This window comes from Psammomys obesus, unplaced genomic scaffold (genome assembly GCF_907164565.1).
Source record: "Psammomys obesus unplaced genomic scaffold, mPsaObe1.curated_primary_1811, whole genome shotgun sequence".
Taxonomy (NCBI): domain Eukaryota; kingdom Metazoa; phylum Chordata; class Mammalia; order Rodentia; family Muridae; genus Psammomys; species Psammomys obesus.
This window is the reverse complement of record NW_026596134.1, coordinates 2,162,154-2,188,842: the sequence shown is the minus strand read 5'-3', so window position 1 is coordinate 2,188,842 and position 26,689 is coordinate 2,162,154. Positions and strand designations below refer to the sequence as shown.

Sequence of the window (26,689 nt, the reverse complement as noted above, 5' to 3'; positions counted from 1 at the left end):
AGAAAGGAAAGAAGGAAGGAAGAGAGATAGAGAGAGAAAGAAAGAAAGAAAGGAAAGAAGGAAGGAAGAGAGAGAGAGAGAGAAAGAAAGAAAGAAAGAAAGAAAGAAAGAAAGAAAGAAAGAAAGAAAGAAAGCGGGCTTGCTTGAGAGCCACGGGCAGGAAGCCAGGGTCCCAGCAGCTGCTGGGTTGGACGTAGCCGTGCTAAAGGCGTTGGTGCACTGCGTGTCTCGCTGCGAAGATTTTCGGGGCTCTGACCAGGAGTATCGGAAAGCTGCCTTTCTGTGGAGTCAGGCCTTGGACAGGCAACTGGTACTCTCCCTGAAGAAGGTTCTCTGTGGGAGACCTCCTTCTCTGGAGCTTGTAGGTGTCAGGGTTTTCTTCTGGTCGAGGAACTCTGGAGGCGGGAGCGCATAGGCGAGAGCCGGGAGCACGGGACTCGGGGAGAGAGGGAGGAGGAGGAGTCAGGCGGCTGGGCGCAGGACGTTTAAAAATGCTTGTAGGCGGGCTGAAAGCAAACGCCTCGCAGCTGTCTGGCCGGTTAGCTCAGTTGGTTAGAGCGTGGTGCTAATAACGCCAAGGTCGCGGGTTCGATCCCCGTACGGGCCAGAGCTGGTGTTTTTTTTTTTTTTTTAAAGAAAGTGCATGCGTTTTGAAAATTTAAGCCACTTACTGCTGCTCCTTGTCGCCTGCCGCACCAGTCACTTGCATAGGACATCATAGGTTAAGCGTTCAAAACTCTTTGGTTTTAAACCCAGCACTGGTCATCAGGGACGTTTCCCAAGCTCCTCCGGCGGTGCTGCTCAGTGAAGACCAGGATGGCCTCGGTGTTCATGGAGTTCTTGATGCTCCAAGTGCAGGTCAGGGCCACGCCTTCCGCGGGAGTTTACGGCAAGCCGACTGCTGGGCGGTCCCCTCTGGGCCAGCCAAGGAGCGTTGCGTTGTTTTCAGAGACTGCCCACAGTCTAGAAGCCTTCGCTTGCCCCTGCCTGCCCTCTTGGTTCTGCATTTGGAGGCAGGGGCCAGTGGACAAACCTCTCAAGGAATTCCCTAGTCTCTGGGCCGGTCAGGGGTGTTTAACAAAAACCAGTTTTCTAGACTCATCGCCCTTTAGCTCCTTTGTGGGTACAGGGTGTGTTTTGCATTTTGCTTTCCGTAGCACAGGCTCACCTAAACAAGCTCCCTGCCTCCACGCCTGAGAGCTATGATCACAGGCCTAGGCCACTCTGCCGGGCTGCTCTGTCTTTCCGAATTAGACAACAGCTCAAGTCCACAGAGTTCATGGTCTTGGTAAAGGCTTAAGATGCAGTAAGAGCTATGGAGCTCCTGTAATAAGTGAGACTGTTGTTATTACAAACAAAATGAAAAGAAATGGACTCCTGGCGCTCAGAACTGGTGCCTGCATCATCGTGTCTTGGATGTAAGTTCTTGGTGCTTGGTTAGACCCAGGGACAAAGACGGGAGTGGAGCTGGGCATTGAGATTAGATCTCAAGCTTGCTTCCACGGGCTGGGGGTGGGGCATTTTCCCTCTTGTTGTGAACTTGGCTGTCTGCACAGAGCCGTGGGGTGCGATGCTGCAGGAACTAAGCAGTGACAAGATCAGCCCAAGGAGAAGAGAATCGTTTCTGTTTTCATTTTCAGAGCTGGGCATGAAGCTAGGCCACTAAGCTCTGTCCCTTTGGACTGTGGTGTTTTTTGTTTTTTGTTTTTTTTCCACAGAAAAGCATGAGTTTTCTGTAGTAGCAAACGCGGAACAGGACCGGCTGAAGAATGGGCTCTTCTGATGAGGGTAGAAAGAAGCAGCTGTCTTCCTCTTGAGGATCTGATTCTCCAATAACTGGATTCTCTTGCGGGTGAGAATCCAGTGTGTAACAGCAGGAGGAATAGGTAGATTGCTACCTTCAACACACACATTTGCAGGGGTTCAGAATACCACACTGCAAGCCGGCTGTCATGGCCTGCACCTTTAATCCCAGCACTCTGGAGGCAAAGGCAGGAAGTGAGGCCAGCCTGGTCTACAGAGGGAGTTTCAGGACAGCCAAGGCTACACAGAGAAAACCTTTCTCAAAACAAAAATAAAGGAAAAAAAAACAAAAAACAAAAACTTTGATACTTTGTGCAGTATCAAAGTTATTTGGGACTTTGGAGATGGCTGAGTGGCTAAGCTGTTTTGTTCCTAGCACCCGTGTCAAGACACTCACAACCAGGGAATCGGATACCTTCTGGCCTCCATTGGCACGTGTACACAAGTGGCATTCACTCACCCAAACACAGGCACATAAACCTTTTAAAATACTTTAAAAATTATTTTGAGCCAGGCAGTGGTGGTGCAGGACTTTAATCCCAGCAATTGGGAGACAGAAGCAGGTAGATCACTGAGTTGGAGGCCAGCCTGGTCTACAGATCGAGTTCCAGGACAGCCAGGGCTACACAGAGAAACCCTGTCTCAAAAAATAAAATTAAATTAAATAAAAATTAAAAATTCTTTTGAAGCTAGGCACGGTGGCGATGGCCTTAATCTCAGCTCTTGAAGCAGAAGGAGCTCTGTGCTGGGGTTGGTGTGTGTGCCACCTCATCCAGACCTCTGTTCCTTTATGAAATACTAGTCAGCATTCATGATGAAATCATGCCTTCTGATAACCCGTCCTGTGTCTGTTAATTTGAAACACACACATCCTCCCAGTCAAAAGTTAACTTTTCCCCCTTTCCAACAGGCTCAAAGGGTGTTTAAAAAAAAAAAGCCGGGGTGCTGTAGCGCACGCCTTGATCGCAGCGCTCTGGGAGGCAGACGCAGCAGAGTTTGAGGCCAGCCTGGTCTACAAAGCAAGTCCAGGACGGCCAAGGCTACACAGAGAAACCTTGTCAAACAAGGTTTCTTGTCAAACAAAACAAACCAGAGTTGATATAATGGATAAGGGGCTAATTCTAGGCTTGGGACTGGAGAGAAAATAAAAGAACAAGCAGGCATGATAACAAGCACCTGTAATCCCAGGACTCAGGAGGCCAGGCCGAGGCTGGTGGATAATGAGCTCCAGGGTGGCGTGGGTTACAAGAAGCTGTTCCACTAAGACCAAGGCTAGATCCATGACACCAAAAGTGTAACCACCCCTGGCCCACCGTGGTGAAGATGCTAGTGGGTTACCTCAGGACAAGGCGGGGTTTCTTGATATGCAGGAAGAGCATATCATGAAGACTGGCCGAAGGAACAATAAAGATGACAGTCCGAGGGATGGAGAGATGGCGCAGTGCTTTGTGAGTGTTTCTTGCTCTTGCAGAAGACCTGGGTTTGATACCCACCACACACACACAGACCACACACACAGAGAGACACACACACAGACCACACACACAGTGGCTCATATCCCCGGTGCCTCCAGTTGCAGGTGATCTGATGCTTCTGACTGATGCAGGCTGCTGCCCACAGGTGCTGAACATACATACACTCAGGCACACACATGGAGAGTTTGTTTTGTTTTTTCTTTTTTGTTTTCTGAGACAGGGTTTCTCTGTGTAGTCTTGTCTGTCCTGGACTGGCTTTGTAGACCAGGCTGGCCTCAAACTCACAGAGATCTGCCTTGTGCAATCCTTGGGACCCATGTTTTTAGTTTGTTTAAAGATTTATTTACTATTTATAGTGTTCTGCCTGCATGTATATCTGCATGCCAGAAGAGGGCACCAGATCTCACTGTAGATGGTTGTGAGTTGAACTCAGGACCTCTGGTAGAACAGCCAGTACTCTTCTGAGCCATCTCTCCAGCCCATGACCCATGGTTTTGTCTGATCAGACTGCAGTCCCATCAAAGGCCCCTCTAGAGTCACCCTGAGTTTAGAGGGGAAAAGGTTTCCTCGAGCAACACTTTGGGTTGTAACTTGAAAGCCACCAACATTTCTGTATGGCTACTGATCAGACATTTAAGCTGACTACCTCTTGAGAAGCCCCCACCCATACTTGGGTGCCTCCTTCTTCCCCAGAGCATCTCTCTTCCCATTAATCACCCACATTTAAATTTTGTTAAATTTTGTTCATAATGAACCCCAACTGTGTTCCACATTGGTTCGTCTCCAAATTCTTTACTGTTGAGTAAAAAAATCTTCAGTTGAGTAGAGGTCTCTAAAAACAACTCAGGCCTGCACAGTACTCCTAAACCAGCAAGCATTTGGGAGGCTGAGGCAAAAGGACTGTCACAAGCATGAGGTCAGCCTGTCTCAAAAAAAAAAAAAAAAAAAGAAAGAAGGAAAAATGCAGGTCTCCCTTTTAAATCTTAACTTGGTTGAGTATTTGTCCCGGCATTCATAAAGCTCCAGCACCGCCTAAAACCAGGAGCCGGTGTCACCTGAGGATCGAAGCAGTAACCTAGCGGCGGTGTCCTCCGTGACGTGAAAGCAATTAAGTACAAGGCCGACTTCCACGCCTCCGAGTTGTCTTGGCCTGCCGGGCACTCGTAGAATCCGCCCTCTACCGGTGACGCACTTCCGCGCCGCCGCTCCAGAGGACGCGTGTTCGAGTCCCCCCTTAGGCCGCCATGGCGGGCGCGGAACCGGAGCCCGGTCTTGTCGGCGGTGGCGCCTCGACTCTTCCCGGCCGGAGCCACAGCGCCGTGCGCGTGGCTCCGCTGGACCCCGAGCAGCTGCGGCGGGTCCTTGAGCAGGTGACTCGGGCGCAGCCACCGCCCCCCGCGCTGCAGGACGCGCGGCGGCTCCGGGTCGCGGCCCAGCAGGCCGCCCTGCAGCGGGGCCCGGGCGCCGAGGCCCCGCGCCTGCTGCTGCCCCAGGTGAGGCGCCGCGGGGGTGGAGAGGCCCGGAGGTGGCCGGGCCGCGGCGTGCGGAACCGAGGGCCCCCCAACCCCGGCCGGGGCCCGTGGACGCGGCGCAGTGACGCCTCCCGCGCGCCGGGCCCTCCCGGTGACGTCCATCTCCTGCCTCCTCTGCGCACAGCCCTGCCCCGAGCCCCGAGCCCCTCCGCGCCTCCCGGCCCTCCTCCCTGGCCCGACCTCCGCTTGGTATTTAAGGAGCATTGTGCCAGGTTCCACGCTAAGGCCAAGCGCCCCGCTCTATCATGAGGCGGCGCGGGGGCGCCATTGCGGGCCCATGCCAAGGTGTACCCCCTGAGGAAGTACGCCAGGCAACATAAAGGAGGTTTAAGAGGGGAGGGTCTGGAGGGGAGGTAGAGACAGTGAGTGAGCCGTGAGAGCAGAGAGGGGGTGGGGCGGCAGGCGGCGGCGCCCTTTATGTCTCGCTCGCACCTGGCGCAGGCTGGCGGCGGCGGGGGATGACGTAAGCGATGGTTAGGCCCCTGCAGGCGGACCGGCCTAATCGCCTGTAGGCTAGCGTAAGGCACATTCTGGGGCTAACAGGGAGAAGTTTCTGGCGGGTGTTCGAGGGCGAGGAGCAAACGTGTTAGTGTGCCCTGCCGGAGTGCAGCTCCGGCTCGCCCACACCTGGGCGAGAGTTAAACACTCCCTCTAGCAGTTTGCTGTAGACTCTGGCAAGCGCCAGTGTCCAGCCAGTAGCGAATAAACACACGAAGGCACTGTAAAACCGCGGAACATCCTCCCAGCGGTTTTGCTCCCCGTGCTCACACAGGTTTTGGCTGTTGGGAGAGTAAGCACTGTTATCTGGCTTCCCATCCTCGGAAGGTCCTGGCAGCTCCTGAAACTAGGTACTCCACATCAGGTGTAAAAAGGCATCCCTTTCCCTGCTGGCGGTTGGAAAATGAAACCCATCTTACTTCAGAGTTGCCGAAGGGGAGCGCTGCTTTCACCAGATTCTAGAAATAGGGCAGAGAGCAATTCAGCAGTCTTAGTGTGGGTTTGGGTTTGACCTTGATTTTGGCTGCTTAGGCTTCCATCCAGTTGGTCATCACGACTGGACAGTTGTCTGAGGTAATAGTTTAAATAAAAACAGCTGAACCAGCAAGATGGGCCCGTTTAGTATAGGTATTTGGTGGGTAGAGGCACTTGCTGCTACCCGAGCCTGGCAACCTGATCTCGAACCCAGAACCATGAAAAGATGGAAGGAGGGATCTGATTCGACGAAGTTTTATACCCTTATACCCTGACCTACATACACAATAAATTTTAAAAAATGAAAAAGACCGGAGACGTGTGTTGATAGAGTTTGCTAAGTCAGTGTAAGTGTGCCTAACAGCACATCCTAAAAGAGGAACCTTCAGTGTTGGTTTCTCAATTTGCAGGAAGGGTGGCTCACTATGTAAGGTTCCCAGTGGGCTGCTGTGTAACAAAATGCCTCCTCCACATGCAAGTCTGAGTCAGAGTGTGACACTGTTGGTTTGTCCTCCGTGAAACGGCACTGCCTGCTTGGAGTGCCTCTTCCCTGTGCCACACAGTCTGTGACTGGCATGGTTGTCAGCAGCCACACGAAGGTTTTGCTTTTTTGTTTGTTTATTTCCTTTTGGAGATTAGGTCTTATTTCCCAGGCTGGCTGCGAACGTAATGTGTGGCTGAAAATGACTTTGAATTTTTAATCTTTCCTTCCCCATCTCCCAAGGCTTATACAGTGCTAGGGGCTGAACTCAAGGCTTCCTCCATGCTTATTTAAACACTCTACCAACTGAGCCACATCTCCAGCCAGCCCCCACCCCCAAACCATCTCAAGGGACTTTACCCAGTGTCTCTCAGGTGGCTGTATTCTAGAGCCTGTGTCCTTACCACACTGCGAAATATGGCCACAACTTTGAATTTGATATGACAGCTTTGGAAAGAGGCAGAAAATATATTATTTCCATCAAATAAAAGCAAACTTAAAGTTAGCTTGATAGAATTGTGGGTGGTGGCTGATCTGATGGAAATGGTGACGCTGTACTCGCAGAAATAGACCTTTGTGGCGTGGTCCACTGATAGTCTTTCAGCCTAAACTGTGCCACAAAAACCCAAAGGCCAAGTAGATATGGACTCCGCCCCTGAGGAGTCTATGAATGAGGAGGAAGGGATGCATGACCCAGATGACACCTAGCCAAAAAACTAGAGATGTAACGAACTGAGTACATTCAGGAAAAAAAAAAGGAAATAGTTTCTGTCTCTGGGAACAGAAAGCCGATGCCAGTGCAAGGCTGGAAACAGAAGAGAGGCAGCATTCCAGGGTGCAGTTGGTTGGGCTTCATTGATATAACCAGGACAGAAGGAAGACTCAGGCTTTCTGTGGGGACAGTGGGCCAGAAGTACAAGCCAGGGAACAATTTCCAGGGCAGTTTGGGACTCTGGGCCTGTTTTCACTGTTCTAAACTCCACTTCAGTTCCACCAGCACCTGAGCATGCCTCCACGCCTCTGCGAATCCACTCATTTTCCCTTAGACCACAGTGCCTTGCATACCTAACCAAGTTCACTGCAGCCTTCAAGGCACCTTAGAGGCCTCTCTTCTGAGACATTCTCTAACACTTCTGTTGTGGCAGGCAGTCTTATCTGCCTGACTGTCCCTGGGGACTCTTGTCTCCTTTCAGAATCACCAGTGAAAGGACAGATCGGGGGTTCTGTCCCAGGAGACCCAGGGCAGGGGAGAGCTCATGTGAGGCCAGAACTTAGCTGGTGTTTGTAAGTGGGTGCCATAGGGTAAGCCAGGCAGGGTATTAGATCCTGCGTGGTTTCCTGAAACAAGGTGTGTGTGTGTTCATTCTTACGGTATGTGGTATACCCCAAGACTATAGAGAAGTATCTGGGGAGTGGGTGCTCACAGGGAAGTGCAGCAAATGATGTACACAAAACTGGCTGTCACTCAGTCCCAAGTAGCCCAGGGGCTGGAGGCTCCCCAGGCATCCCACCTACTCTGTACACTTCTAAATATGCTATAGCCTCAGTGTCTGTTGTTTGTAATACTATACCAGGCCTGCTTGATGCCAGTGACAGTTCTGTGCTGTGTGGCTCTGTTACCCACCTCCCATTGGTGAAGATTGCTGGCAGTCTCAGGTCAGGGAAGCCACCTCCCAGCCCCTGGAGAAACACACTTTGTCACACTTGGGGATGCTGCTGGCATCTGGAGGGTTAAGGCTAGGATGCTTCCCAGTACCTTCCTGTGCGTAGGACCACTCTTTGCCCCACACACCAAGTGACCACTAGTCCTTGGCTTTAATCTGTGCCGAGGGCACGAGCCCATGCCCAGGATGGTGACTGTCTCTTTCTCTGGAAGAAGTGCTGGTTATTTCTGTTCAACAAGAACAGGAGCCTCTTCTATCCTGCTGTCCTTGACCTTTTCGCAGACAGCTCATTCTTGACACACATGGCTGTCTCTCACAGAGGCTGTTTATAAAGATTTGTGGAATGCTGTTGAAGGCAGCCTTTTTTTCTGGGAGGTGACATCTCCTGGCATAGATGATTTTTTTATAGTACATAAAGTGAGCTGCTGGCTCAGAGAGAATACACAGTTAAATCTTTGTTGGATTAAAAGAAAGCTGTTGAGCGGGTCCTGGTGACAAACGCCTGTGATCCTAGCACTCAGGGAGGCAGAGGTAGGCGGATCTCTGTGAGTTCAAGGCCAGCAAAGTGAGTCCAGGACAGCTGAGGCTACACAGAAAAACCCTGTCTCAAAAAACAAAAACAGAACAAAATATTGCTTCCAGGTGTGTGTTTCTGGAGAGACATGAGTGTATGAATACACACAGTGACATTCTGAGCAGACCACAGGAGCAGAGGGTTAGAGGTTAGATGTCTCCTGCCCATCAGGAGAATAAGGGTCCCAGTTTTGCCGAGAAAAATGAACCAGTTGGAGCTGCATGCGTCAGTGAAAAGGAGCTTCTCAAAAACAATCTTGAGAACGTAGTCAGGCTGCAGGACCTGGCTGACTTGATGGTTGATTTGTTGAGCTGATGACTGACCTTGAGATAGATAGTATATTGCTGTGTAGAGCAGCCAGTCTGTAACTTGTGGTAGCTCTCCTGCCTCATCCTCCTGAATGCCGCTGTTATAAGTATGTGCTATCCCTCCCAGATTGGGTGATACTATTTTTGAGACAGGCTCTTACTACATACCCTGGCTGGCCTGGAATTTACAGAGATCTGCCTACACTTGCCTCTGTCTCCAGAATTCTAGGATTAAAGATGTTTATCACCATACCTGACTATGATATTATTTTTTCTTTTCTTCCTATTTTTTAAATGAGCTTGGGTGTTTTGCCTACTTATATGTCTGTGCTCCTGTAGAAGGTCAGAAGAGGGTCTTGGATCCCCTGGGACTGCAGTAACAGACAGTTGTAAGCCCCTATGTGGGTGCTGGGAATCAAACCCAGATCCTTTGGAAGAACAGCCAGTGCTCTTAATCACTGAGCCCTCTCTCCAGTCCCCTGTGATATTATAAAATTTAAAAATATGTCAAGATGACTGGAGAGATGGCTTAGCAGTTAAGAAGGCTGTATGCTCTTCCAGAAGACCTAGTTCTTCGTCTAGTCCCCTTGCTGGCAGCTTGGAAACCATCTGTAACAATCCCAGCCACAGGGGATTTGATCTCCTCTGGAGTTTTGGGGCATCTGCACAAAAAGCTTTCTCCCCCTTGCCCCCAAGGGTTTATAGAAATGGCCCAGTGATTAAGAACATGTACTGCTCTTTCAGAGGATCTAAGTTCTTTGCACCCAGTATAAGTGGCTCACAACCCTGCCTGTTTGAGAATTATAATGCTTTTTCTGGTTTCTTTTTGTGTTTAAGCAACTTGAAGCCATTTGTGTCAAGGTGATGTCTGGTGACACAAAAAGTAAGGAAAGGCCAATGCCCCCTCTGGCCATCATCCAGCCCAAAACAGCAAGACAAAGTCAGCTCCCTGGGAGAAGCTCCAGCCGGGGTCTTGGTGTCTCCAGCCCGCAGCTGCTCAGGGTGCAGGCTCTAGGGAGGACTGGATCACAGCTGCACTTCCTGGGAGGCTCCCCCCAGCCTCCTGCTCCTCAGGTGTTTGTACAGAAGCCACTGCCAGCCCTTCAGCCAGTTCCTTTGAAGAGAGTCAAGGCCCACCAGACTGCAAATGGACATGGTACCACTCTGAGCCCTTTGGCAGCCTGTAGCCCATGCGTAGTAGCACCTGTCTCATCTGCTTCAGCTCGTTTGTGTATTTCCAGCTTGCATACTGCACAGACAGAGAAATTGAAGAAATCTTTAAAGGTGAAAACACGATCTGGGCGGATATCCCGGCCTCCCAAGTATAAAGCCAGAGATTATAAATTCATCAAAACAGAGGATTTAGCTGATGGGCGTCTGTCGGATTCTGATGACTATTCAGAGCTGAGTGTGGAAGAGGAGGACGAGCAGAGGGAGAAGCCTGTGCTCTTTGACACTGAGGGCTGTGCCCTGAAGCCCAAGGCCTTTAAGTGTCAGACTTGTGAAAAGTCATACATAGGAAAGGGGGGACTGGCGAGGCATCTTAAACTCAATCCAGGCCATGGTCAGCTGGAACCTGAGGTGTTGCTGTCCAAGAAAGCTAATGGGAGCCTGACCCCAGGGTGCACAGACTCAAAGACCAGAGGCCTGGCTTCCCCCAAACCATCCACACCAGCTGCTGTCTGCATGGAGGAGGCAGAGGCAGCATGGCGTACCCTACAGGTAACCCTTCTGCTTAGTACCGTCACCCTTCTCTGCCCCTTTCCCGATCCTCCCTCAGTTAAGCCTTACAGTGTCAGATGGGGCTCAGTACCCACAGTTGTCACACTGATGCGAAATAGGTGGGAGGGATGTGTCTTGCCCATAGCCTTACTGAGAGAGCATGTTTGGTGGACTATGGCCAAGGTTGTCTTGATTCGGTCTCCAACTATTGGGACTCTTGGCTGGTACTTGTGTGGCAGAGGATTGTGGGAAAGGTCAGATTTGGGAAGAAGTGGCTGCCTGCCCTGGTTCCCTCTTTCCCTACCGTGGATCAGGGGCTCCTCGGGAGGGGTGAAGCAGGTAGCTAGCTTAACATTAGTACCTTGGGGTCTGAGCAGATAATGCCTGGGACCCAGGGATCTGTATTGAGGCCTGGTAGTAGAACCATGTGACAACCTAATGAGAGGGTTAAAATGTTACCTTGCCTTTAGCATTGGCGTCAGCAGGACAACTACCACTGTGCTCGGACATCGGGCACCCTGTGCCAAGCGTACCCATCTCACACGCGCTATATGTCTCCTCCTCTCCCTTCCTTGTCCCTTCCTCCTATCTCCTCCTCTATGAACTGCTCTCAAGGGCTTGTGCTTCCAGGCAGGTGCTCTGCCACTGGGCCGTGCCCCAGCCCTGTACAGTTTCTTTCTTTCTTTCTTTTTTATTTTTACTTATTTATTTTGAGAAAGGGTCTCTCTACATAGCCCTGGATGTCCTGGAACTTAACTGTGTAGCCCAGGCTGACCTCAAAATCATAGAGCTCAGCCTACCTCTGCCTCAGCAGTGCTGGGATTGAAAGTGTACGGCACTCCACCCTGCCACTCCCACATGAGATGCTGCAGTGCGGCTCATCAAACCATGATGCAGCACTTACAGGTCTCAGTCCAGAGTGGCATCGGGCCAAGTCTTTTGACTCAGAGCCTGTACTGTAGACCCGGGCACCGGGTCCTGTACCTTTCTTTTTTTAAAACAAGTATTTATCCACTTATAATGTATACAATGTTCTGTCTGCCTGTACACCTGTGCACCAGAAGAGGGCATCAGATCCAGATGCTTGTGAGCCACCATGTGGGTGCTGGGAATTGAACTCAGGACCTCTGGAACAGCAGCCAGTGCTTTTAACCTCTGAGCCATCTCTCCACTGACCTTTGCACCTTTCATAGATGGAAAACTCTAGCCTTGAATTAAAGAAAAAAAAAGTGGTGTGTGTGTGTGTGTGTGCGTGCGCACGTGCGTGTGCGCGCGCACACACACACATGCCCATGCACATGCCCCTGCTCCAGGTCTTGGGAACCAAACTCATGCCTCATGGCTATGTATGCTCCTAACTACTGAGCCATCTCTCCAACCCTGGAAAAGTTCAACTCCCAGGGTAGTGTTAGAGAGAAGGTGCCTCACCTAAATATAAAGGATTATTAAGATGAAGACAGGAGGCAGTGTCAGGGTGCCCTCTGCTCTCCCTATGTTTGCATAAAAGTAGGACATAGATCTATGATGACAAAAAGCATTCTACCCTTTCTTTACCATGGAGAGCAGAGGCTAACCCCGTACAATCTAATCAAGGGCCCTGGAGAGAGGCTCAGAGGTTAAGAGCACTAGAGGTCTTAAGTTCAATTCCCTGCAACCACATGGTGGCTCACAACCATCTATAATGAGATCTGGTGCCCTCTTCTGGCTTGCAAGTGGACATGCAGACAGCATTGAATACATAATAAATAAATCTTAAAAAAAAAAAATCTAATCTAGGCCTGTAACATTTTCAGCCTCTGCTGAATAAGCTCACCCTGTCTTGTTCTTTCTAAACTGCTGGCTGGTTTCAATTCAGCTGTTCTGCCTCAAACTCCTCTTCTAGCTGACTGATTCAATCTGCCTTCTCTCAGTTTCTCACTGAATTGCTTTGCTTGTCCTGAAACAAACTCTATCAATCTATTCTTATCTTCTGGATCCTTCACGTTTTCTGTCTTTACCTGTGTCTACCTATTCTCTCTTCAACCTGTCTCTCTAAAACTTTCCCAGTAAAAACTGCCTCTGAATTCCATGAACTGAACAGCCACTAATGCAACTCAACTACACTGCCTCTCGACTCACTCTCAACTCTCCTAGGCATTGGGATTAAAGGCATGTACCACCATGTCTGAACTTAAGCTCTTCTTGACTTGAAACTTGCTCTGTAGCAGGCTGGCTTTGAACTCAGAGATATGCTTGCCTCTGTCTCCTGGATTAAAGGTGTGTCTGTATTCCAGCCAGATCACACAGACCTAGAAGGTCTTTGGATGTGATCTCTTGCCAGAGCAGCCATGTTCTGACTTAAAGTTCCTCTGCCTGTCTGTCTCTGTCTCTGTCTCTCTCTCTCTCTCTCTCAGTGAATGAAGCAAGGCTCCAACAATTAGAACAACTTTATTTTTTCTCCCACAGCTTATATCCCCCAGCAAAATCTCTCAAGCAGTATAAAAATTGCAATAGGATTAATGTTCTGTTTTTTTCTTTAAGTGAATGATGACAATGAATATTTTTTAAAAAGCATGTTCCCCACTCTCTCTATATGATTAAACATCCTACATATTAAAAGTGAAAAAACCAAATTATTCCCAAGAACCCACATACATTTGTGTCTAAGCAACTTGTTACAGATTAACAAAGTAGAAGCAAGCAAGACATTTTTCTCAGCCAGTTTCTCTTACTGGCAGGCTGCAATTTGTGGTTACAAAGAAAGGATCAATAATTATCTTAAAAATAATCTTATAAAAATCAGAAATCTCAACTTTTATATAAAAACCAGTCATCTCTTTTTCTTTCTTTCTTTCTTTCTTTCTTTTTTTCTTTCTTTCTTTCTTTCTTTCTTTCTTTCTTTCTTTCTCTTTTCCTTTCTTTCTTTCGTTCTCTTTTCCTTTCTTTCTTTCTCCTTCCTTCCTTCCTTCCTTCCTTCCTTCCTTCCTTCCTTCCTTCCTTCCTTCCTTCTTCCTTTCCTTTCCTTTCCTTTCCTTTCCTTTCCTTTCCTTTCCTTTCCTTTCCTTTCCTTTCCTTTCCTTTCCTTTCCTTTCTTTTCTTTTTCTTTTTCTTTTTTTCTTTTTTTCTTTTTTTTTCCCCAGACAGGGTTTCTTTGGGTAGCCTTGGCTGTCCTTCTTTATAGACCAGGCTGGCCTTGAACTCACAGAGATCCTTCTGCCTCCTGAGTGCTGGGATCACAGGCGTGTGACACCTCGCATGGCTACAGTCCATCATTTCTACTTTAAGTCCTCAAGGTACACATCTGCTCACTAACAATTTTTATTAAATCGAAGTGGATACAAGAAATTAATCACCTTGATCACCAGCCCAGCTTTAGAGAGGCACGGGGGATAGAAGAAGTCTGGCGGCCATGTTTTTGTTCCCTGACCTCAGAGGGGTCCCTTGCTCAATTATCAAAGGGCCTTTCTGAACTTCAGATTGTTTTCTAAGATTTTTTTTATGTCAAGGCCACTAACCAAAACATCTTAACCTAACTTTATTAACAGTCTGCATCTCTAAATTCTTCCTAAGGATGGTGGTTGAGCCATTAATCTGCTCCGCAGCAGCACCTGGAAAAGATCAATCACTAATACTGTAAGTGCCAATGGCACTGTGCAGTGATCGGCTGGGAACCCCTTAGAGTGTTGCAGGACGCTTGAGATTGTGAATTGTAAAAACCTGTTTCTTGTCTGGTGTGGTTCAGGCCTAACGCACCTTTAATCCAAGAACTTTCTGTTTATTGTAAGCAGATGATTATGGTATGGCTCTGCTCTAGCACATACCTTTAATCCAAGAGCTCTTTGTACACAGGAATTAATAAAGTTAACCCTAGGTCAAGAAGTCGAGCAAATAACCAGCTGACAGGGAGTAAACAGAAAGGAGGGACTTTGAGTTGAGGGGAACTCAAGACAGCATGGAGAAGAAGAAAGAGCTTTTGGGTTTTTCCTCCTGTGCTGTTGGGTGAGCTAGTAGGCCTTTCCCCCCTGGGCTATCATCTGAGCTAGCAAGCTTTTGGACTTTTGGCTTTTTTTTGGCTTAAGCTGAGCAGGAAATGTCAGCTGGGTGTTTTCTCTGCCTTTCCAAGCTAGCAGGTTTTTACTCCAGCATCTGTCTCCTGAGTCTTTATTGGTGAAATCAAACAATTTGGGATTTCCTTTCTTTATAATAACATTAGGGTTTTCATACAACTCACAGATTAGGAGGGATGTGGTGACCACAGCAACAAGCAGAGTGAAACTTCATAACAGCCTGAAGTCCTCAGGTCCAGGCTCCCCCATCGTGGTTGTGCTAACCTGTGGGCCGAATTCCATGAGTTCTAAAGCTGTTTGCAGTTTTTCTCGCACAGTCCTGACAGGACATACATTACTTGGTGCTAGCTCTCAGAGCCTGTGCTTTCCTTCTGTCAACTCTTTGACCCTGCAGCTGTCCCAGGAGGTTTAAGACTGTTGTGATTCCTGTTTCCAGAGGGCATCAGCAGTTAGGAAATGGCTAGACTGTGTCACTCAGGGTTTCTCCAGCAAGCCTTGCGAAACCACAGAGCTGGAGATGGACATAGATTAGACACATACACCCCAGGATGAGTGCTGAGAGTTAGGAGGGTAAAGAGATGGGAGGCGTTGAGTCCTAACTTCCTAATGCACTGAGAACATTCTGTAATTAGTGGTGATGGTTACACAGCCTTGCGAGCATATTAAATCCACTGGCTTTTGTGCTTTCAAAGGATGGCTGATGACTCAGCAGTTAAGGGCACACATTGCTTTTGCAGAAGACCTGAGTTTGCTTCCCAGCACCTGTGTTAGGTGACTAACAGCTACCTGTAACTCCAGCTTCAGGGGAAACAGCTATATCTTATGGTCTTTGCAGGCATCTGCACTCACATACACATATCTGCACACAGATGTATGCATACATGTAATTAAAAAGTAAATCTACAAAAGATGCATTTATGGTGTTTGAAATATGACAAAACATTCAAAAAGTCATGCATACATTATACATTAGAAACAAACTGAGATTGTTGCTGTTGTGTGCTGGAGGTCTAAATCAGGACCTTGGACACACAAACCACAAGTTCTATGGCCGAGCTCCACCCCCAGCCCCAGGGTTAAGTTTGAAGATGATAATTACATCAGAGAAGTTCCTTTTTTTCATTTTAACAGTCAACAGTCCAGGGTCACCATTTGTCAGCCCAGACTTCCTGAATGGTTAATAATCATTTGATGTTCTTTTTTTAAAGATTTGTTTATTTTATGTATCTGAGTGCTCTGCATGTGCACCTGTGTGCCAGAAGAGGGCATCAGATCCCTGTAGAGATGGTCCTGAGCCACTGTGCGGATGCTAGGTATTGAACTCAGGACCTCAGGAAGAGCAGACAGTGCTCTTAGCCACTGAGCCATCTCTCCAGCCTTCATTTGATATTCTTAAGTGTACTGGTTGAGAAAGCTTAAAATGTATAATTATAGTTAAAAGAGTGTTAACTAAAGAAAAATAGTATAGAAACTTATTTGCTTTTGATTTGACATTTTTCTGTTATAATGTTTTCATGATGGCATATAATGGATGGTTTTTCAATTTTTTATTTTGTTGTATGCTTGACTATCTAGAATGGTCAGTCTGTGAACGTTGAAGAGACACAGATACCTGAACCAGAAAATAGAAGTCCCTCAGCTTCTCTGAGACCAGAGAAAGACCTAGAACCTAAAGATGGAAAGTGGGAAAGCCAGGCAGAATTCAGCACCGCCAGCCTCCAGGAGAGCGGAATAGTGCAGCCCAACAGTGGCCCTGCTCTACCTTCAGGGCTGAGTGTATCCAGCAGAGCCCAGCTCCAGGAGGTAACTCGCTCTGATCAGTGTGCCCAAAGCCTGCTTGTCTGGTGCAGTGTAACAGCTCCCTGCCTTCCCTCTTTCTTTTTGTTTATTTTGAGACAGGGTCACAATGTGTAGGCTGCTAGCGTTGGGCTCATAGTCATCTTGCTTCAGTCTCTTGAGTGCTGGCATTACAGGCCTGGGCCACCCGCCTGGGCTCCCTGTCCGGTTTCTGAACTTAAGAGTAAAACAGCAACATCTTAGCCTGGTGTCTTGGTGCACACCAGAAATACCATCCCTACGGCAGCAGCGGCAAGAGGGTGGAGCATTCCAGCCATGGGGCTGGAGACATGGTTCAGAGTTAAGACTTGGGTTTCTGAAAAGTGGTTTTCCTAAAACTGTCTTAAGCACACTGTGGTGTTCCAAGTGGCAGCAGCAAATTTAAATTTAAAGGGTTGGCTTTGCTCCATTCCCCATATGTCATGGCAGCCTTGGCTGGCTGACTGTTGGGAGTTAGTGGTTGCATTAGAATTAGCACTATTTGCAGAGTGTTTGCTGTGAGTCAGCTCAGCCCCCACTCCATGCCAGGCCCACAAAGCCCTGCACCAATCCTGCCTCAGCCTCCTCCCACTTATTCCACAGTGCTCTCCCACCTGAACAGGTGAACAGCTGGAACTCAGGGTGGCTTCAGGTAGGAGGCAGGGCCAGAATGTGAATCAGGTTATTTGGTGTCAGAGGCAGTGAGGCTGGGCAGTGAGGCTGGCCCACGCTAAACATAAAGGCTGCAGTGACTCTGTCTTGCTGATACCGCCTCACTGTCCTACAGACAGTTGAGTGGCTGCTGTGAGCAGGACCACTCTGACAGAGTTGACATTTATTTGTATATGAGTTGTGTGCCTGTAACGTATCAGGCCCACCTGTGGTTATGGAGGGACAGTGTGCACAGGCTAGACATAGTTGCTACTCTGGCAGGAAGTAGGGTGGGCAGTGATGACCAAGCCTGTTGACTGACAGAACTTCCAGGTGGATGTTTTCATTGAGCTACTAAGGAGATGTCTGCTATCAAAAACTTGTCCAGAATTTAAGTCATGGCAAGGTAACACCTTATAAAGCGACCTTCCTGCACTTCCATAGAGCTTTTCCATAGGTCAGCTTTTCCTAAGAGCATTTGGAACTTGAAGCTAACCTGCCCCTGCACTCATGCTGTGGTGAGTATGTGGAGACCAGCTTTGTAGAGTTGTGTTGGCCCTATTTTTTTTTTAATCATTTTCCTGGGTCCTTTTATCTACCGCCCTTCTCCACCCCAGTCCCTTCCAACACTTTAACACCAGGTAGGAGAGAGAGGATATTAGAGAGGAAAGGGGGCATAGACCTATTTAGACTACTTCCTGCTGATTAGGGTTGGTGGGTTTCTTGGGGCAAGTCCAAGTCTTCATAGTCAGGATGTCTCCAGCTTGTCTCTTTTCTCTCAATCACTTGGCAAACCAGCAACAGCAACAGAAGAGCAGGAAGCAGAGGAGGAACAGCAACACCCCCTTTTCAGAGTGCTCCCGCCCCTCTCTGCGCTCTGACATTTATAACCTCTCCAGAGTTCCAGAATTAAACTATCTCCTGCTGGCCAAGATCACGCCCCTGCTGGTGCACAAGACAATCATAGTTAATGGCTGTGGACAAACTGAAGCAGCCCTGTATCCCATACCTGGGATTAAGACAAAAACATACATAAGGTAACTGGTTTTTTAAAGAAAACAAACATTCACATAAGATAACTGGGTTTTTAAAGAAAACAAAATTCTCACTAAAGAGTTGGCTTTCTCCTTTCACCTTCACCTGGGCTCTGGGGATGGACTTCATGTACTGGGCTTGCACAGTTGAGCTCTCCTGCTGGCCCTGTAGTTAATTTTTGGCCAATAAAGTTTTTCTTTAGCATCTCTGGTCCCCCCAGGTCTTGGCAGCTCCTGATTATTCTCCTGGGCCATGTGACCTCCCTACACCTCTCACATTTGGTGTTTCCAAGGCTTTTTTAGGTTCTTCGCACTGCATTGCTTCCTCTGTAGATTCCTGCATGTACTTCCTGATTAGACCTCTCTCTGGAGCCTCACATCTGTCAGAAAACTCACCAGTGGCCAGGCATGGTGACACACATCTTTAATCTCAGTACTTGGGAGGAAGGCTGGTGGATCTCTAGGAGTTCAAGGTCAGCCAGGGCTACATATTGAGGTCTTGTCTCCAACAACAGCAACAAAAACCAATTCCCCCTCCTCAAAAGAAAGAATACTCTCTACTTGGTTGGCCTGTGTACTACCTCATCTTCAATGTTATGGGGCGCACACAAGCTGGTGTCCTGTCCTGCCCTGTGATATGGAGCCATTAGGTGCTCAGGTTAGAAGCCCAGTTCCTTCTTGTCTTTCTCTCCCTTCCCTTCCTCTTTCTTATTTTTATTTAGTTTAGTTTTCTTTTTTTTTCTTTTTTGAGACATTGTTCACTCTGTAGCCCAGGTTAGCCTCAAACTTTCATTATGGAGCTCAAGCTGTTCCTGCCAATCTTTCCACCTCAAGCCTTCCAAGTGCTGAGAGCAGTGGAGGCCACGATACTATGCCTGGCTCTGCCTCTTCTGCCTGCCTCCACCTCAATCCACCCATGCCCCCATCTTGGACCTGATAGACTATACCATCTCTCCTCTTCTGCCACAGGTCCCTTGCTATCAAGTCCTCACCATCTCCTGGCCTTTCTGTTGGCATTGCCTCTTGTCACTGTGACCCCTGCAGATCCACACCCTCCCCTTATTATACCACCACCTGCCTAAAACCTCCCTCCAGAACCAGGTACCGTAGTGCACACTAATGATCCCCAGAGAACTGAGGCAGGAGGCCCATTTGAGCCTTGAGGCTAGCCTTGGCCATATAGCAGCATTTCACAGAACACAGCCTCCCTCCGTATGCCACCACTGGATGGAAATCCCTATCTTTGGGCTTCTTCCAGCCTAGCCTGGACTGCTTTCCAGCCTCCACCCTCCAGTCCCTGGCTGCTGTCTGCCACTGTATGGCTCCTCTGCGTCTAAGTCTCTGGCACTTGATTGTTGGACAACAGTGTGAAACTATGTGCACAGTTGGGTTCTGGGGCTCTTTCTGCCATTTACCTTGCTGCCTGTTCCCAGTTGAAGGTGTCCAACGCTTTCTTTCTGCAGGCTCTCAGGCAGTGTGGCCAGGAGGAGCTTGCAGAACTGGTGCTTCCGCAGCTGGCTCAGGCGGTGACCCTGTATGAGCTTCTCCTGGTGAAGGTGCGTCCCTGTAGCGTAGCGTGTCTCAAGGTAGAGAGAGGGTTGGCTTGAGTGTATTAGGATGTGCTGGGCCATTCAAACATTATTTCTCCTCCCTAGGGCAGAGCTGAAGAGAGCTGTAGCACCCAGAGCCTGTCAGTGACAGTAAGCCACTGTCACTCCCTTGACTATTTTCACTTTGTGTCGGGAGCTGCAGTGGGTGTGGAAAACCATAGTAGCCTCAGGAGGTGTGAATATGCCTCTTAGTTGCTGACGGTGTCTTTTTACCAACTTTATGCTTCCTGTGAGGTCACCCTAGTTCCAGGGCTGTGGCCTTCACCCTAAGCTTTGTTTTCTGGCACTCCAGAGTTGAGTATGGTACGGCATATGTAGGCATCACCAGAAGGCTAAGGAAATGCTGGGCCACTGACCAGATCCAGGGGTTGAGGAGTGCAGCTTCTGTCTTCAAGTGCATTTTCTGTTTTCTGTGTCAATGCCTTGGATTTAAACTGTACATCTTCACAAAGGTTGAGAAAAGTCCCAGACAGAAGCCTTTCTTCCCTGCTGTGTACAAGGAGTTTGAAGAGTTGTATGGTGTGGTGAAGAGAATGTGTCAAGATTACCTCAGCAGCTCTGGCCCGTGTTCCCAGGAGCTCCTGGAGATAACCAACTATGAGGTGATGCTTGAGGGGCGTTTTGCTGTTAGTTAGCCCAAGGAGACAGTGTCAACAAGGAGACTGTTGAACAAGGCATTTTGCTTAGTTAGTTAGCCCAAGGAGACAGTCTGTCAACAGGGAGGCCATTGCTAGTAAGACATCTTCAATTATAGCCACTGTGTAGCCTTGTCCTGTCATGTGACATTTTTGTTCCATTAATATAAGGGCGATAAACCCTTATTCCCTGAGAACTGAAAATTGGAATAGCTTAAAGAAAACGTGAACCCTGCAGTCCCCTGCACACAGGACTAACACCACAGTCCCTTGAATACTGATGTTCAGGACTAATTTTTTTTTCTTTTTAAGTTTATTAGATTTATTTTATGTGCATGAGTGTCTTGCCTGCATGAATGTCCATGCTCCATGATTGTCCCTGGGTCCAGGGAGGACAGAAAAGACTTAGGTGAGGTGGTTGTGAGCCACCACAGGGTGCTGGAAACAGAGCCTGGGGCCTCTGCCAGAGCTGCAAGTGCACTTACCTACCGAAATCTCTGCATTGGCCTGGTTTTCTGTGTGTTACCCAGGGCCAGTGTTCATGTTTGTGGATGTTCTGACACAGTTCTTATATTATCCCCCAGCTGCTTTGGCTAGGTTGAGCTCTGCGTTTGGGGCTAATATGGTTTGGCTTGCTTTGAATAAGCTTTGCTTGGAAGAACTTAGCTCTGGCTCCACTCTGTGGCAGCAGGTCCCTCAGAAACGGGACAGTCCTGTGCTCAGCCCTGGGTCTCTTAACCCTGATGTAAGTGTACTTTCTGACTCTTACTCCACTTCCAAATATTGAAATAGTCTCCTTTATTTAAAACAAAATAAATAATAATAATTTAAAAAATGGAGCTGTTATACACATAATATGAGTGCTTAGAAAGGCAGAGTGGAGGCCTGGAGAGATGGCTCAGCAGTTAACAGCACTTCTTACTCTGCAGAAGACTCAGGTTCGATTCCCAGAACTCATGTGGTGCTCATAACCATCTCTAACCACTGAATCCAGTTTCAGGGGATCTGATACCTTCTTCTGACCTCTGTGGGCAACAGCCATGCATGTGTTGCTCAGACACAAATGTGAGCAAATCACTCATACAGTTAAAATAAATAAACCTTAAGAAGAAAAGAAAGACGGTATGGCCCGTAGCTGCCGATCCTTTCCCCTAACTTGATGGAGCTGCCCACCCGCAGTGAGTACCTGCTAGCGTGGTTCTGATTTCCGAGGCAAGCTACCTCAGCCTGGGCTGTAACAAGGTCTTCGTCACCTTTCTACTGCTGTGATAAAACACCATGATGAAGGCAATTTATTTTACAGAAAGCATTTAAATGCCTTATGGTTTCAGAGAGTAAACTATGATGGTGGAGCAAAGGCATGGTGGCAGGAACACCTGACAGTTCACATCAGATCCACAAGCAGGAGGCCAAGAGGACACTGGGAATGGCATGACATTTTTGAAACTTCAAGCCTACCCCCAATGACACACCTCCTCCAACAAGGCCATACTTCCTAATCCTTCCCAAACAGTTCCACCAACTGGAACTGAACATTCAAATATATGAGCCATTTAGACCACCACAGCTGGTATGTGCTGGTTTGGGGGTTTTGAGTGGTAGCAGGGCTGTTATTGGTGACTGTTGGTAGTTTTTGTATGCTTTACTGTATTCTTTTGGTGGGGGTCATTGTTTGAGATAAGGTCACATGTAGTTCAGGTTGATCTTGAATGTTCTATGTAGGCAAGGGACGGCTGTGAACTCTAAAAAAGTGATGTTAAATGTATGGGTATTTTATTTGCACAAATTAGGGGTTTGATTGAGATGATAAAGCACTCTGACCAAAACTTGGGAAGAAAGGGTGAATTTCAGTTTGTCACTCTCAGATTGCAGTCCACCACTGAGGAAAGTTGGGGCAGAAACCTGGAGGCAGGAATTGAAGCAGAGGCCATGGAAGAGCACTGCTTACCGGCTTGCTACCCAAGGAATGCTCAGTCTGCTTGCCTGCTTGCTTCCTTCCTTCTTTTCTTTCTTTGTTTTGAGATAGGGTTTCTCTGTGTAGCCTTAGCTGTCCTGGACTCACTTTGTAGACCAGGCTGGCCTCTAAGTCAGAGATCCTCCTGCCTCTGCCACCCTGAGTGCTGACATTATAGGCTTGTGCCACCACACCCAGCCTTCTTTCTCCTGTTGAGCTGTATCTCACTGTGCAAAACAGACTTTAGGGTTTCTACTCAGTCACAGACATAAGAATTGAGACACTTGGCACACTTTCTGCTTTAAACAAAGCTTATCTCTCCTATTTCCATTCAGGTTGCCAGGTCATTAGGAATCACAGAATTCCTGCGGAAGAAAGAGACACACTGGAGCAGTGCATCTAAGTGCTCCGGCCATGAGAGAGAGGGGAAGCTGGAGGAAGCCAGTGGGCAGAAGAGAGAGAGGGATCTGGGAGTGGTGGTAAGTGGCGCAGTGTTGACTGTGTAGATGCTGGATTCATGATTTGGCCTTGTCAGTTCACAGCTCATCTCTCTAGGCCTCTCTAAGAAGGTGCAGGTCTGGCTGTTCTTCTGGTCTCAGTAATCTTCTCTCCGTAGGCCACAGAGGAGGGGCTGCTCACGGTGAAAAAGCCCCGAACAGCAGCTCTGCCCACAGATGTTCCTGAGTGTCCTCCTAACATCAGTGGATGCCAACAGAAGCCTGGGCCCTCATGTGCTCCAGCCAACGACAAGGGTAAGTCACATTTTGTCGGTTGCCCCATGCTCAGAGGTCCTACTATAATGAGCACAGAGGCACCCAGGACCATCACGTTTAGAAATTAGGTGTCTCTTTGGCTGATGAGAGAACCCTCTGGTTCTCTTGTTTTTGTTTGTTTTGTTTTTTTTTCTTTAAAAAATTTTTAAAAATGAATTATTTTTATATTATGTACATTAGTATTTTGCCTCCATGTATGTCTGTGTAACAGTGTCATATACCCTGGAACTGGGGTTATAGGCAGGGTGTGAGCTGCCATGTGGGTGCTAGAAACTGAACCAGGTCTCTAGAAGAGCAGCCAGTGCTCTTAACCACTGAGCCATCTCTCCAGCCCCAGTCTCTTAGGTTTTATCCCAACCTCCAAACACTCTGTCATTCCATGTTCATGTCTATGAATCATGAGACTGTTGGGGTCTCCTAGAGTCCCTTACTAGATTAAGAGTCATTTCATAGTGATGTCTTAGGCTAGTAGACCCATTGTGGTCTGAGAGGTTTGGCAGAGTTGTCTCAAGGACACATGTGTTGTTATAAAGGAATGAAAATCCCAACAGTTCTATTTTACCAGTAAAGACTTGGAGCCAGATGCTGGGGTGAAAACCTGCTAGCTCAGAGAGGCAGAGAAAGCACCCAGCTGATCTTCTTTCTCAGCCCACATCCCGATGGAAAAAGCCCAAAAGGCTCACTAGCTCAGCTGACAGCCTAGGAGGAAAAGGCCAAAAAACTCAAGGCCACAGGCTTGCTAGCTCAAAGTTCAAAAAGCCCCAAAAGTCAGAGAGCTAAAGCTCCCTCTGTTCTTACACACTGTCTTAAATACATCAAAGTCCCTCCTATTCTTTAATCCTTGTCACCTGGTTCCTTGCTCAGTCTCTTGACCAAGGGTTAAACTTTATTAAACTCTGTATACAGATAGCTCTTGGATTAAAGGTGTGTGCTGGGCCTGGATGAACCACACCATAATCACCTGTCTGTAATAAACAGAAAATTCTTGCATTAAAGGTATATGATAGGCCTCAACCACACCAAACAAGAAACAGGTTTTACAGTTCACAGTTTTGGGTTCACAATGGGATCAGATATCCTGCAACACACATGTACTTTGGCTCAGCATCCGAGACCTGCATGCACTGGACATGTGAGACTTAACTCTTTTTTTTTTTTTAAGATTTATTTATTTATTATGTTATACAGTGTTCTGCCTGCATGTACACCTGTAGGCCAGAAGAGGGCACCAGATCTCATTATAGATGGTTGTGAGCCACCATGTGGTTGCTGGGAATTGAACTCAAGACCTCTGGAGAAGCAGCCAGTGCTCTTGACCCCTGAGCCATCTCTCCAGCCTGAGACTTAACTCTTAGGAGGCGGACACTTTGGCTTTAGTTCTGGCTGTAGCCAGATCATGTCTGCTAGATACTCTGAACACACAGCATCGACAGTGTCTTCCTGCCTTTGTGAAGACTTTCTAGGGCTGTCTGATCTCTGGCCTGATACTGAGGCCTGTAGTGGAAGAGGCTGTGCCCTAAGGAAGGCAAGTCTGTTCAGTGGGAACAGTGAATTCTCTAGTGCCAGTTTGGAGCATGGCCTTCACTGAGTCATTTTTCTCCTTTAGCTTCAACTGCTCTCTGAAGTTAAGTGATCCATCCCACAGTTCACTTGTCAGCAAATGGTCCTTCAGTGTCTGCTTAAGTCCTGGGGCTGAGTGACAGGGTCCTTGGCCTCAAGACCAGGACGCTTGGCTGTTATCTGAGTTTATGGTTTAAATAACCTTCCAGGTTTTCTAGGGGTGGGACTGAGGGTCTGTTTTGAAAGGCCTCTCCGACCCTTGGGCTCCCCTCAGGAAAGGGACCACTGTTTGTTCATTCAGTGAAGTTACTCTGCTAAACTCTGTTGGGCTATTTGTTTAATGCAAAATCTACCTTTGTGAAGAGATACAGTAACCAATAAAAACCTGCTGCCCTGCCAAAGTGGCAAAGAGAATCTGATTAGTGTTTATTTCAAGAATGTCCATTTGGAACAGCTCATTGAGGTGATAAGTATGTGACTGCTGTTTTCTGTGTTCAGGTTCTGCCCCTGCAGCCATTGAGAAGCCCTCTCGCTGCTCTGGAGGAATCTGTGGTGACATGGTTCCTTCTAGTGGTGGACATGTGCCACTTGCAGGCCAGCAGCTTGCAGTGATGACTCATGACTTTGAAGCCAGGTGTGGCTCTGCAGACCCTGCTCCTCTGTGTCAGGGTGTCAGTAGGTCAGCTCTTTACTCCCAGGTAGCAGAGCCCAGAGGGCTGCCTCCAGCTCAGAAGTCGGCATTTTCTGAAGAGAACGCTTCAGCAGGAACTGTAGACCAGGGTTCTGGGATCCTGCGGCGGAGCAGCAGGGTCGGTGGCACCGCATCATCAGGTGGAAGAGTGGAATCTTCATTCCGTGGAGAGTCTGGAAATTCAGAGGCAGGAGACCTCAGAGAGACAAGCCAGCCCCACCTCAGTGGCCAGCAGGCTAGCCCCAGCCATGTGCTGCTTGTAGAAACCACAGCCTTTCCACTCCAGAACACCTTACCAACTGCCTGTGTTTCTAAGACTATGCCAGAGCCACCTCGTCCTGCACCAGATGGGTCACTGTCCACTAATGGGGGTTCCAGTGTTGGAAGCGAAGCTGGGGACATAAGCCAGGTGCTCTCTAGGATGGAGACACGTGGTCAGAGAGGGCCAGAGACCATGGCTGCTGTGGGGAAAGCCCTGGCTTTTGAGAATTCTGATGTATGCCAGGAAGTGTTGTCTCAGGGACAGGAACAGATTTTTATTCAGACTTCCAATGGGCTTCTTTTGTCCCATCCGAGTACCACAGTGTCTCAGGAAGAGGATGATGTCATAATGACTAATGCAGGGGGTTCTATGGTGAAGTTTGGCCAGTAAGAAGGGGTTGCTCTTAAAGCCATGGAGGCCTTCTCGCTGTGGAGGAGAGGCCTTTCAGTGACCAGGAATCAGGTGTGGTGTATGTGGTGTTTTTTTGTTTTGTTTTTAAGCAGGGTCCCATGTAGCCCAGTCAGGCCTTGAACTCCTAGTCTTCCTGCCTCAGGGATGTCCCGCCATGCTGGGAAGAACTTTGAACCTATATTTGTTTGGATTTTATTCACAGAAGGTCCATTTCAGGCACTGTGTATTTTCTAATGTGAATACTGACACAAATGAGCCATTTATTTATAAAGAATAATGTAGCTGGGCACAATGGCACACGCCTGTAATATCAGCACTCAGGGAGGCAGAGGCAGGCTGATCTCTGTGAGTTAAAAGCCAGCCTGGTCTATAAAGCAAGTCCAGGAGAGCCAAGGCTACACAGAGAAACCCTGTCTCAAACAAACAAAACCTATAAATAAAACAAAACAAAGAATAATGTTTGCTGTACTATCACTTTTTCTAAAGTAGCTCTTCATAATAATGGTGCATATATATTTTTGTTGTCTGGTTTTAGAAGCAGCCCAGACTGGCCTTGAACTCGTGATCCTTCTGCCTCAGCCCAAGGCTGGGGTTACAGATGGGTTCCCATGGCAGATGTGGACCCCTTATATAGCCGTATAGTTTGGTGGCTGTTGCAGTTAAGGTCATTCTGCTGTCTCTTCCCAGGTTTGCACTCACTTCCATATCATTCCACC

At 48.1% G+C, this 26,689-nt stretch overlaps 1 protein-coding gene and 1 non-coding gene across 4 annotated transcripts; both read left to right on the top strand.

Moving 5' to 3' along the window:
- Positions 1-533: 533 nt before the first annotated feature.
- Positions 534-607, top strand: Trnai-aau (transfer RNA isoleucine (anticodon AAU)). Its single transcript has one exon. It is a non-coding gene; the product is annotated as a tRNA-Ile (tRNA).
- Positions 608-4,262: 3,655 nt separating this feature from the next.
- Znf839 (zinc finger protein 839) lies at positions 4,263-26,430 on the top strand. 3 transcript variants are annotated; one of them, XM_055592784.1, is made up of 8 exons: positions 4,263-4,771; positions 9,647-10,531; positions 16,153-16,380; positions 19,541-19,633; positions 20,140-20,289; positions 22,612-22,755; positions 22,893-23,028; positions 25,108-26,430. In XM_055592784.1, the coding sequence occupies exons 1-8, from the start codon at positions 4,523-4,525 to the stop codon at positions 25,950-25,952; spliced, it is 2,730 nt and encodes a 909-aa protein (XP_055448759.1). In that variant the 5' UTR covers positions 4,263-4,522; the 3' UTR covers positions 25,953-26,430. The 3 variants fall into 3 exon arrangements, with proteins under 3 accessions (XP_055448759.1, XP_055448760.1, XP_055448761.1); XM_055592785.1 differs by lacking the exon at positions 16,153-16,380; XM_055592786.1 differs by lacking the exons at positions 16,153-16,380; positions 19,541-19,633; positions 20,140-20,289.
- Positions 26,431-26,689: the final 259 nt, after the last annotated feature.